Consider the following 12,637-nt stretch of genomic DNA (forward strand, 5'->3'; position numbering starts at 1 on the left):
ATAAAAATGAATGTAAAATGTACTTGATTTCTATTAGATGTTAGTTATTAATAGTAGATTTATTTAATTTTTTCCTAAATTATTAGCAAGTATTATTATAAAAGCTTATTAATAACTTATATATATAAACTTGTTAATTTAGCCAAGAATAATTATGTGTGATTTTAAATATCTTATCTAATTAACAGATAATTAGCCTAATCTCTAATAAAATAAGTATTTAAAGAAAAAAAACAAAAAACTTGGTATTAATTGATATATAATGTTGATAATATAAAAATATTTAATTTGAAAAGAAATCACCAATTTAAAAACTTCCCCCAAGGAAAATTAAAATTTAGATTAATAATTTAAAATTAATTATTTTTTAAAACCGTTTTGAACCGGTTAAATATTTATAACGGTTCGGTTCGCTCTTTTTATATTTTCTTTATAACGGTTCGGTTAAGGTTACGGTTCAGAAAATCATAACGGTTCATTCCGGTTTAGCGGTTCGGTTCGAACCCCTGCTCCAAACTATATATTTAAACATTCCGCTTATTTTGGTGTCTATAAAATTTTCGCCGAAATAAATTATCTTGATCGACTTTATAATAAGAATTAAGAAATTCGGCCTTATGTCCATAGGAGGACGCCGTTTGATTCGTCTCACGAATAAGAATAAAGAAATGTTTTTTTTGTCCAAAGGAGGACGCCGTTTTAGTCGTCTCACGAATAAGAATAAAAATATTATATAATTTCTCCGGCTACAATTTCTTTGTAATACCGAAAATTTATATTTCCCCAATTTGAAAAGAATAGAATATATTTTTTTAAATATTTCATCATAATTTTCTCCAATTCGAATACAGAATATAATGTAAACAATTTATACTCAAAATTTTCATACACATCTCCCCATTATTATCTGTAAATCATTTAATATAATTTCGAATATGATTTCACAAACATTATTTGAATATCCTGGAATAATTTCCTTATATTCTTGAATAATTTTATATAAGGATTTAAATTAAATTTTTTTTTAGCGAAGTAAACATAACGTATACAATATATTTACTAAAAAATGGTTTTTATAGGAATTTCATTTCTTTGAAAGAATACCAATGAATAATGTCATAGATAATATAGTAGGTTAGGTAAAGATTTCGAATAATTTGATGCATATATTTTATTCCGCTATTACTTTAATAATAATATTCACTTGAAAACCTCCTCCCAACAAAACCAATATCGAATAAGATCCTTTATGAAAGTCCCTTTTTTAAATATTTATTATTTTATTTTATCTTAATAATATTAATTCCCAATTTTGGAATATTTATCTATTTTTTATTTTACCTTTATAATATATTAATTCCCAATTTTGGAATATTCCTCCTTTTTTATTTTACCTTTATAATATATTAATTTCCAATTTTGGAATATTCATCTCTTTTATTTTACCTTTATAATATATTAATTTCCAATTTTGGAATATTCATCTTTTTTATTTTACCTTTATAATATATTAATTTCCAATTTTGGAATATTTATCTTTTTTATTTTACCTTTATAATATATTAATTCCCAATTTTGAATATTTGTGTCTTTATTTTACCTTTATAATATATTAATTTCCAATTTTGGAATAATTTGCCTATAGTGGCCTTCTCTCAAAGTCGAATACAAATGAGAATATACTGCACCTGAAAGAGTGATCATTTCGCCGCATTCACAATATAGTGGTAATAAAATTGCGAATTGTGACTGCAATAACCCTTATGGAACATTTGCTTTACACGTGGGGATTCAGATATAATTATTGAAATTTTATTTAATTTAACATATATATTTTATTGGAATAAGGTATCGCTTCTGATGGCGATACTCTGAGATAAAATTTTGTTAACTTTCTCTTTATATTTTTTTTATTATTATAAAATTAAATTGAATCAAAAGTTTATATAAAATGAAAATGATTTTTACAATTTCGTTAATGTAATAAATATCATCAGTCATTTACATAAAAATTAATACATCTGTTAACATAAATCACTTTATCAAATAAAATATACATTAAAAAAATGTACATTACAACAAATAAATGTTTTTAATAAATTCTCCACGTTAAAAGAGTTGTTTATTAAGTATAATATTGCAATCTTCTTATCTGCCCCTGTAGAGCGCGTTTTTAGTATAGCTAATGTATTAACTGCCAAATGTTCTGTCTATCAGATGAAAATTTTGAAAAACAATTGTTATTAAAATTTTATAAGAAAAATTTTTTATAAATAAAAATATCTTTTTATTCACTATATTATATTATATTTATAATTATATTATCAAAATAAAACTATATTATTTTTTAACATAGCTAATATATTGTGTTAAAATATATATGATATTTATTTAATTAAATTAAATTTAAAAAAAAAATTATCATAAAATTTTGAACAAACGCGTTCCTTTTTTTTGAAAGTGGACGCGAACCTGAACGCGTTCGATTTTTTTAGAAATGTTTACAGCACTAAAATTTGGCCATTTTTTAATTTTAAGGTTGTTTTTATATAATTAGCTATTATTTAAAAAATTGGTACCTTTTAATAAAGATAAATGTATATAATATTTTAGCTTGAATTTTAATAATATCAGGTCGGGAGCGAAACCTAAAATTGGTATGGTTTTAAAGATCCGGGCCGGGTAAAAAAATAAATTTAAATTAGATGAGTTAGTAGGAAATATTCAAAATATAGCGAAAAATATTTGAAATGGCGAAATATTTAAACATTGAGCGGGTTAAAAATTTATAGAATAATGGGTGGGCAGCTGAATTTTAAAAATTTTATTGGCGAAAGCAGGACGGGCTTGTTAAAAATTATTTTTTTATTTCAATATATAACATATTTTATATGTTTAAATAAAAAAAATCAAGATAAAATACATTAAGAACCAAACCCATTAATCAAATAATTTTTAAACATTGAACTGACAGGCTAAGCAAAATTTTTAAATAAGGGTTAATTTAAAAAAAACCGAGCATTTATTATACAGCTGATTTGATGATTTTTTTTCCACAATTTTCAGGCCATATATTCACTCAAATATTTGAATGCAACTTTTCCTTGAAAAAATAATCACTTTGAAGCATACACATTCCTAGCAAGTTATCTTTGATTCAAGTTTTTGATAAATCGAATGACTTGTTAATCTAAGTTATTTTCCAATTCCCTAAGGTTGATGTTAGAACTCACCATGAAAATAACAAAATATATTATTGATATCTTGTTCGCTCTGTTTCATTCTCCGTAGAAAGGACTAACCTTCCGAGAAAAAACATCTCTTGCCAGATTCGTACCTAGGTCGGAATATAAAGTTATTCCCCAGTCAACGCCTATAGCGACCGAGCCACAGATACTACTCGAAAACACCGATTTTATTTGTATTATATTATAAAAAACATTAAAAATGCAAAAAAAACCTCTTCGTTTAAATTCAACAAATTGAGTTCTAACATTAACCATTCCTTATCTTTAAAATGGAAAAGAAATTGATCTGAGTTAAAAATAAAAAAAATAGATTGGGAGGAAAAAAAAGAAAATAAAACATTTGGCTTCAAATATCGTATAAAAAAATAATTTTTAGGCAGGCTTCAGAGACCTTAGATAGAGCTTACTCAAATTACAACCCGCATTTAAAACCCAACTACGTCAGTCAAATCTCTCATCCACTCGGGAGTACGAAAAGTTATGATGATAGTATTAATCAAAACAATACCGATTATCTTCAACAAGATGATGAAGATACTAGTTGGAACTTAATCGATGACTCTCTTCTGAATTCTAATTACCCTTTCCTTTATAACTCGAAGATTCAGGTATATTTAGTTCTTTTTGTTTAGAAAAAAAACATATAATAAATGTTTGACTTGAAACCGGAAGCTGGAACCATCGGAACCAGGCCGAATTGAACATATTAAAAATTTAAGGATTTTCGAACGAAACTTACCACTACCGCCGTTTATTCATTATTGCTCTACAATTTGTTATATTTTTGAAGAATTCCACGGTTTGTCAGAGGCATTTAGAACAAGAGCAAGAGATGTCGTTAAATCATTTAAACAAGTAAATTAAATACATTTTTTAAAATAAATAGAGTCTTATTTGTTATTATCAATATTACTGAATGTCAAACTGGACTGATTCAAATTAGTTTAGTAGCTAAATGGAATGTAATCTAGTTATCTTGTCGACCAAATGGATCGGGTCCGACTACTTTTTTAAAGAATTCTTTTGAATTATGGAGCAGTGTCCTCACTAATCTATATGTGGTGATAAAATTAACTAATTTATTTTTATTAAAAAAATGTTTTGGTTATGATCTTCCAGAAATCTTATATAATCTACACTTCCTCCTCCACACCTTTAATTTTTATGAATTTCTTGATCTCTAAGAGAAACATTAGAGATTTCGAGGACTCACGATACGACGATACTTCGAGACTATATTCTTGTATTAAATAAATTTATGTTTATTTATGTGATTATAAATTAAATAAATATAATGGATCATTCATCCTTTTTTTTTAAATATGAAGATATAGAAGAATATGTATAAAAATATATTGCACGACTTTAAAAACTTATAATGTATTTGAGTATAAATAATATTTTCTTCAATTGTAAAACTAGTTTAATGGCGTAGTTTCAACTATACAAAAAGACGATTATTATTTAGAATATTACTACTTAAAAACGGGGTTTTTTTATAGTTTGAAACACCAGAGCCATAACCCTTAGAACTGGGTAAATACAGGATCCATAACTTTCCATCTTAAAATTTATTTAAAGGAACTGGAATCAATTCTATTAAGAGTATGCACATTGAATGGTTGTTTGATTCATTTTCGAGGGTTTTTGGTATACTTAAATTTTTTTTATCTCTAATTCATGAAGCCTCAACCAGAACCTCTGAAATCCTAGGAACTGAGTCAAATTTAGTTTGCTCTCAATATCTATTTTAAAAATTCGTTTCAGAAAATTTTAATGAAATAGCATTAAATTTTTTAAAATTAGCTAGAAATATTTTGGACATGTTTTTATTTATATTTTAAAAAAAGCGTATTTATTTATATTTCATTAATCTTCTTATTAATTTATAAATTTAAAAAAATCAAATTTATAAACCTAAATAATATTAAAAAAAATTATTAGTTTTTATTTATGCAAATTAAGTAAATAAGATTATGCCTATGAATTATCTTTTTCACTGGCCAATGACCAGATAAGAGGACCAATGACACTCGACCACTAAATCATTTTACTGACCACCATGCTCGGTGAAACAATAATTGAGAGAAAAAATCTCTGCTTGTGACAGCGTTTACTCTAAGGAAAAATAAAATAAAATTTTATACTAAAATTGTATATTTAGTCTCTTATCTAAATACAAGAAACTTTTAGCCTGCAAATCCTCAAAATTTTGAGGAATAATTGCTGTTTATAAAGTCTAACATTGTCAAGGTAACCTTAGCCCTCACAATTTAATTACATTTAAAATAAATTTCATCTATAATAAATTTTATCTTCCAAAATGAGAGTGGTCCTTTTTAAAATTTATTATATTATTTTAGACGGATAGATCATGTGACCTTCTTTTTGGCTCGGTTGAGACGCACCTTTACTTTTAAATTGTATTGGAACCGGACTTCCGGATTTAGATCTTGTTAAATTTTAAATTATTCTAAATTAAGTTTAGTCGGATCGTAGAAAAAATGTTCGGTAAAAATTTTCTTGTATCGAACCATCTCTGAAAAAATTGGTAATTACTAGAATCTCGAAATTATTAACGAGAATTATCTTTCTTGAATGTGCCTTTTAAGTTACCAGTTTAAAAAAATAAATTAAGTTTCATCCAATTAAGGAACGTCACTATTTATTTTATTGAGCCATCCGACATGTCTTGAGCGAATATATGGTTTTGGTATTTGATATAAGATGATGATAACTTTAGATTATAAATTTGTAATAAACGGCCAACGATTTACCTAATATATTTTTTTAAAGATAGAAGTTATAAGATTAAATTTTTTTTAAAAAAACACATAATTCATTCTTCAAAATAAAATGATAATTAAACCTGATAATAATAATTTATATAAGTATATATTATTTATACTATAACATTTTATAATATCACGTAAAAGTCATTTTTCGATGGTCTATAACTTGGTTAATGATTTATAATAATGTTTTTTCTTTGTCAAAGATTAGCAGAGAGAAGGAAATTTTTTTAAACTTATAAACGCTAAAAATTTGATACTTCTTATAGCGAAAAGGATGAATTTAAAAATTTTGATATTTTATACCACCTACTTGCTAAAGGGATGCAAAGTACTAAGGAACAAGTCAATTTATTTCTGCTTTCTTTAAATTTGAGCTATATTTTCTCGAAGGTTTCGGCTAAAAACTAGGCCTAAGAGTTTTCCAAAGAACCGAGAATTCAGGCATGTTTAGCAAAATTCCTCGTTACTATTGGTTTTTTAATTTAAAATTGAAAAATTTATTACAAATAAATAAGTTAATTATACCAATAAAACATGTAATCGTTTTTATTCGTTTTTTAAAAAATAATTTATTTAAACAATAACATCTTTCACGAATACTGCTAATTATTTTGCAACTTACATTTTGTTATTCAAAATATAACTTGTTTACAAAAACTTGATATTTAAATTTGCAATATTACTTTGTTCCTTGCATACAAGATTATTGTTACAAGATTTATATTATGTCACGTACATTCGCCAACATGTAAAATATAAAAATCGCATCTTACTCAAATTAACATTTATATAGGTCATGGAACTCCATATATTTTCCCTAGCCCTGCAAGTTAGCCCGAATCGTGCGAGACTGAGGCTTAAATTAATTATTCGGAGCGGGTTCGGGTAAGTTGATATAATAGTTAGGATAAAGCAATCAGTAATTTTTTTTTACCTTTCTAAAATATATGCTTAATCCATATTTTTCTAATTAATATCTCATTCAAAGATCTATATTAAGGTTTGAGATTTTAGGCATTTAAGGTAACCTTATATAATCATAAATATAAAAATTTTGAAGATATAATAATAAATATAAATAACATGAGAATATTTTAAAGTTTCCAAAATAAAGCAAAATTTTCCTTTAATGTTATATTGTTAGTTTAAGGGTCTATTCAAAATATGAAATAATTTAAAATTTTTAATTTTATTTAATATTTAAATATGAGTATAAACTTGTTTTCATTCTTAAATGTTTTTGTCAAAATAAATCTTTTAAATATTATTCCATAAAAATAGAATAAATTTTGCAGAAACTTGGCCTAGCATAAAATAGGAGACTACTAAAAAAAACCAGGTTAAAATATTTCCTAGTTTTTGTAGTGGCAATTTAAAAAATTTCGAAGGTTGTTGTCATGCACTAGTCCACTATTTGACTTTAACAAACTATTTTCAAACGTGGTATATAGGCATTCTAGTTTTTTCCCCAAAATCAATATTCCCTATTTTGAACAAACATTCCACAGGACCACTAGATGTAAATGAGATATTTTATTTAGTAAACAGTAATTTTAAATTTGGAGAATGATGAATGAGATAGATATATAAAAATATTTATAATAAATTTGTTGCAGTCATTTCTGGCCGTGTGCCGTTTTATGGGAGGATTTTGCAAGTAATTAGCCAGTTTTTCTATTGGTAACATTACTTGTATTACTTTAGCAACACGATTGCTTATCATATTTCTTTCATCTTTGTTTCATATTTAAATTTTCAGGACATATCAGCTACTTTAAAATGGGTTTTTGTAGATGAGTGCTATTATCTGGAATCCGGCCCTCAGTTGGATAAAAGGAGTATGATTATGGCTGTTTCAGATCTTTGCACAGTCATGTGCAGATAAAACAGGTTAAACTCTTGTCATATCAGCGGTAGTATACCGAGAATGTATGAGCAGCCATCAGCTGATAACCAATGGTCACCAGATTCAATTGTTCCCTGGAATTAGTGCCTGATTTTGCTAAAATGTCAGCCATTTTTTAACAGCTTTCCCATTGTATATAGTTCTTCTAATAAACTACGTATCTTCATACCGAAACTAAGTATCTTATCATAACTCAGGCAATTTTGAAGTATGACTATTGAATCATAATTTTCGTTAATCTTTCACGATGTTTTACGCTCTTCATAATATCGTTACAGCAACGAATTCTTAGAATGCACTTAAAATTTACTCTTCCCAGATCCTTCATAAGAATGATAAATTTGCGCACATGATTTATCACAAACCATGACTTAATGATTCCTCGCACTTAGTCAAGGTGCGCGAAATTAATTATATGGATCTTAGAATGGTAAACATCGATAGTTTATAATATTTTATGAGCCCTTGATTATTTGCAACATAATTTCCTATAACTTCAAATTTATTGGAAATGCAAAAATTTATTGTTCCATATATCAGTAAAGAATCTAAACAATAATTACTTTAAATTATCCACCTTATTTATCTAGGAATCGATCTGCCATGAAGTAATTGCATTCTTAAAGGGGAAAAACTAATTGGGACCAAGTAGGTGATATGTAAATGAAAGCTGAAAACTAAAATATGGAATAAAATGAGGAAACAAAATAAGCAGACGCTTTAACATGAGTTATGGACTGAGTAGGATTTAAATTTAAATAATATTCGCCAATATGCATCCATCAATTAGGGAGGACTGAAAAACTGGGCATAACTAAAAGAGAGAAACACATGATACAATAAGATCAGAGCGAATTTTAGCCCTCCCTTTTCAAGTGTTTCACAGTTTGCCTTAAATTCTATAATCCCAATCTGCTTCTTTCCGCCAACAAAATTAATAGATTCTCGATTATCTAGATTTTAGTTGAATTTATTCTATGCAATACAAGAGGTTGCAATGGAGAGCATTGCCTCTCTTCATGACAGATTTTCGCTATTTCTGATATACGTTATTTCGTAATATAATATCATACTCTTGCAATATTTTGGAATCTTTAAAGTTAAATAATCAAAGGACGCATTTTATTTTAAAAGATTTAATTTTCCCAGTCCACTGACATTAATACTAACCAATACTGAAGATTTCATTCATCAAAATACATTAAAGAGTGTACATACTTTGAAGTCCGCCATTGAAATGCATATAATTGTCTTTTAACTGCGTCTATCACCGCCCATGACATACAACTGACTTCAATCATGGAGCGGAACCTTCCAGGATTGGAAAGTTCCGAAAATAATTATTATAAATATTATTTATAATGGCTCATTCATAAATATTCATTTTTCTTTCTCTGATTCCAGGCATTCACATTAAAATATAACTCATTATTAAGTTTTATTATATAATTTTAAGATTATAAAAAAAACTCATTTTATAAAATAATTAACTGTATATAAAGGTAATATAAATATATAAAATAAAAAATTTTTAATTTCGATGGATATTTTTGTACAGTTAGCGTAAAGAAAGCAGGGTTTCTAACCGTTAAGCATAACGGTTCGGTTTGTTCCGGTTTTTAGTTTAAAATTTTATAAAGGTTTTGTTCCATTTCTGTTTTTTTAAAAAAATTCATATCGGTTCGGTTTATAATTTATAACGGTTCTTTTCGGTTTGTTCCGGTTTTTATAATTGATTTAAAAAAAATTAATCATTAACCATGTATATATTAATTTTAGAGAAAAATCTTTTTAATTTATAATTTCTTATTTAATTTAACCATGATAATCTAATAGATATTTTTATTAAACTTAGTAAACATAAATTAGACAAATTAATTTTTTTTATTTCATAAATAAATAGGTAAAAACAAACATGCGTAAATACAATGATGAATAAAATAACGCATAAATATAATAAAATGTATACTATTTATGTTTAAAAAGAGAATTAAAACGGATAACTAAAATATTTTTTAAAATTTCAGGATTTAATTTAGTTCTCTGCGCAGAGTATAAACTTAAGGCTAGAAAATGCTCTTTCTACGGATAACTGCGTAGCTGGAACTGCTAGCACAGTTATAGCTAACTTATAAAATTCTGGCATACTATTCTTTACATTTTCCCAATAATTCAAAAGATTAGTATCTTTTTCCAATCTCTCTATATTATCAAATGGCCGAATTATATATTCTATTCCTATACATTTATTATAATTTTCTATGCCCTGAGAATTATTCTTATTAAGACTTTCATGCGACTTTAATAAATCTTCAAAATCATCATCTAAATTATCTTTCGAATGCGAACACGTGGGCATAGTATTTAGAATTTCAATATTCTGTATTTAGACTTTGTATCAAGTTCCAAGTTTTACAAGAATGTTTTCTGGCGATCTCTCTTTCTTCAAATGTTAAAAATATTTTAATAATAAATAATTTATGATGACTTAAATGAATATTAGAATTCTGAATTTAAAAAAACAATATGATTTTAAATAAAAAATTATTATATTATTAAAATATTGTTGACCATTTTATTTATTGTCATTTAAATTCTATGATCCAAATTTTTATAATGAGATAAAAAATTTATAATATAAAAATGAATGTAAAAAGTACTTTATTTCTATTAGATGTTAGTTATTAATAGTAGAATTATTTAATTTTTCCTAAATTATTAGCAAGTATTATTATAAAATCTTATTAATAACTTATATATATATATGAACTTGTTAATTTAGCCAAGAATAATTATGTGTGATTTTAAGATATCTTATTTAATTAACAGATAATTTGCCTAATCTCTAATAAATCAAGTATTTAAAGAAAAAACAATAAACTTGGTATTGATATATAATGTTGATAATATAAAAATAATTAAATTGAAAAGAAATCACCAATTTAAAAAATGCCCCAAAGGAAAATTAAAATTTCAATTTTGGGTTAATAATTTAAAATTAATTATAAAACCGTTTTGAACCGGTTCAAAATATTTATAACGGTTCGGTTCGCTCTTTTTATATTTTCTTTATTACGGTTCGATTAAGGTTACGGTTCAGAAAATCATAACGGTTCATTCCGGTTTGGCGGTTCGGTTCGAAACCCTGAAAGAAAGATTTTAATTTATAATAATAATTTATAACTCCTAGCAAATATAAATGATCATATTTTAGAGAATTTTTTTAAAAGTTAATATTAATATTCTAATAACTGATTTATATTTTTCGGCATAATGAATAAAAATTGTATTTTGAATAATAAAATAGAAATAAAATTATATAATATTTTTTTAGGAACTCGTTCTGGAACGTTCTCAAACGTGGAACGAAAGATAATTTTTGGCCAGAAACGGGAACGGAACAGGAAACTCAAAAATGCCTTAGTTCTGGATCCTGCTTTTAATAAATAAATCGTCCGCCTATGTAAAATCTGTATCAATACACCTCTAGAGATGTTCATGTTCTAGCTTAGGAATAACCCTGAATTCACAATTAACGCGAATTCGCGGGTAAGTTTACAAAATATGCTGTATTTGTGTATTCTTCGCTGCAAATTCACGCTAACTAGGAATTCATGTGTATATAAAACAAAATTATGTTTTCAAAAACCAATTATTATATATTATTTATCATTTTATATTGGTATCTAATCATCCGGATAAAATAATCGAATCCAGGTCCAATCTTTTTTATGGTATATATATATAAATAAATATACTATTTATATTTACAAAGAAAACTAAATCATAATTAGATTATCAGTATAACTTAATTAGTGGAAAATCTTACTTTTTAAAATCGTTAATATTTTTTTCTATCCTTAAAAATTTGTTTTTTATTGTTAAATTTTTTTTTATTGCTTCATGATTTTCGTAATGTCATATTCATTTTCTTTCTCTTCTTCTAACGGATATATATGTAGGGGGGGGGGATACAAAAAGATTTATAAAATAAAAATCATTTATAATTTAGATTAGGATTCTTAAAAAAAATACCAAAATACTATACTTTATTATTATAATAAATAATATATTATTATTATTTAAGTTTGGTGTAAATAATTTATTTTGGATCACAGTGTTTAGGATGAAAAATAGCTTTCGTTATAAATACGAGATTAATATAATGAGATAAAAAAAATCATAATAATATATATTTATATTAAATAAATAATTTTGAAAAAGATTCAGAAAAATTGTTATATTCTTTATTTTATATATTATATTATATAATATCGATATAATAACAAATAAATTATATTTATATTATATTAATAGAATCTGAACATATTTTATATAATATTTTTATATATACAATGAAACCTTCAAAGGTGGACATCTTTTTCTTTTTGGTCATCTGCTTATCTTGATCTCACTCCCTGTCAAAATCCCCTTACCAGCTAATATTTTGACCCAAAATTTATTGGCTCGGCTTGTATGGGTTACTTTATGGAGGTTTCACTTTGTGTGTATAATATATATAATAATGGAATTTATTTATGCAATATTTTGTTTTTTTTTGCTTTAGAAAAATATATTTTTAGTATAAATCACCAAAAAAAATTGATCAGAATTCAGGAATAAATAATTATTTTAATAGTGATTTTTTTTTATTAATTTTATTTTTGAATAATTCATTATAATATGTA

The 12,637-nt window shown here is 25.3% G+C and overlaps 1 protein-coding gene across 5 annotated transcripts in view; it reads left to right on the forward strand.

The window, feature by feature from the left end:
- LOC135923016 (G-protein-signaling modulator 1-like) overlaps positions 1-12,637 on the forward strand; it is a 77,272-nt gene that overhangs the window by 39,552 nt on the left and 25,083 nt on the right. For all 5 annotated transcript variants that reach the window (XM_065457603.1, XM_065457602.1, XM_065457601.1 and 2 more), the window contains 2 exons: positions 3,625-3,856; positions 4,039-4,103. In XM_065457603.1, coding sequence (XP_065313675.1) covers positions 3,625-3,856; positions 4,039-4,103 — 297 coding nt within the window. The remainder of the gene's footprint in view (positions 1-3,624; positions 3,857-4,038; positions 4,104-12,637) is intronic.

This window comes from Gordionus sp. m RMFG-2023, chromosome 1 (assembly GCF_954871325.1).
Source record: "Gordionus sp. m RMFG-2023 chromosome 1, tfGorSpeb1-WG-v2, whole genome shotgun sequence".
In the NCBI taxonomy this organism is placed as follows: domain Eukaryota; kingdom Metazoa; phylum Nematomorpha; class Gordioida; order Chordodea; family Parachordodidae; genus Gordionus; species Gordionus sp. m RMFG-2023.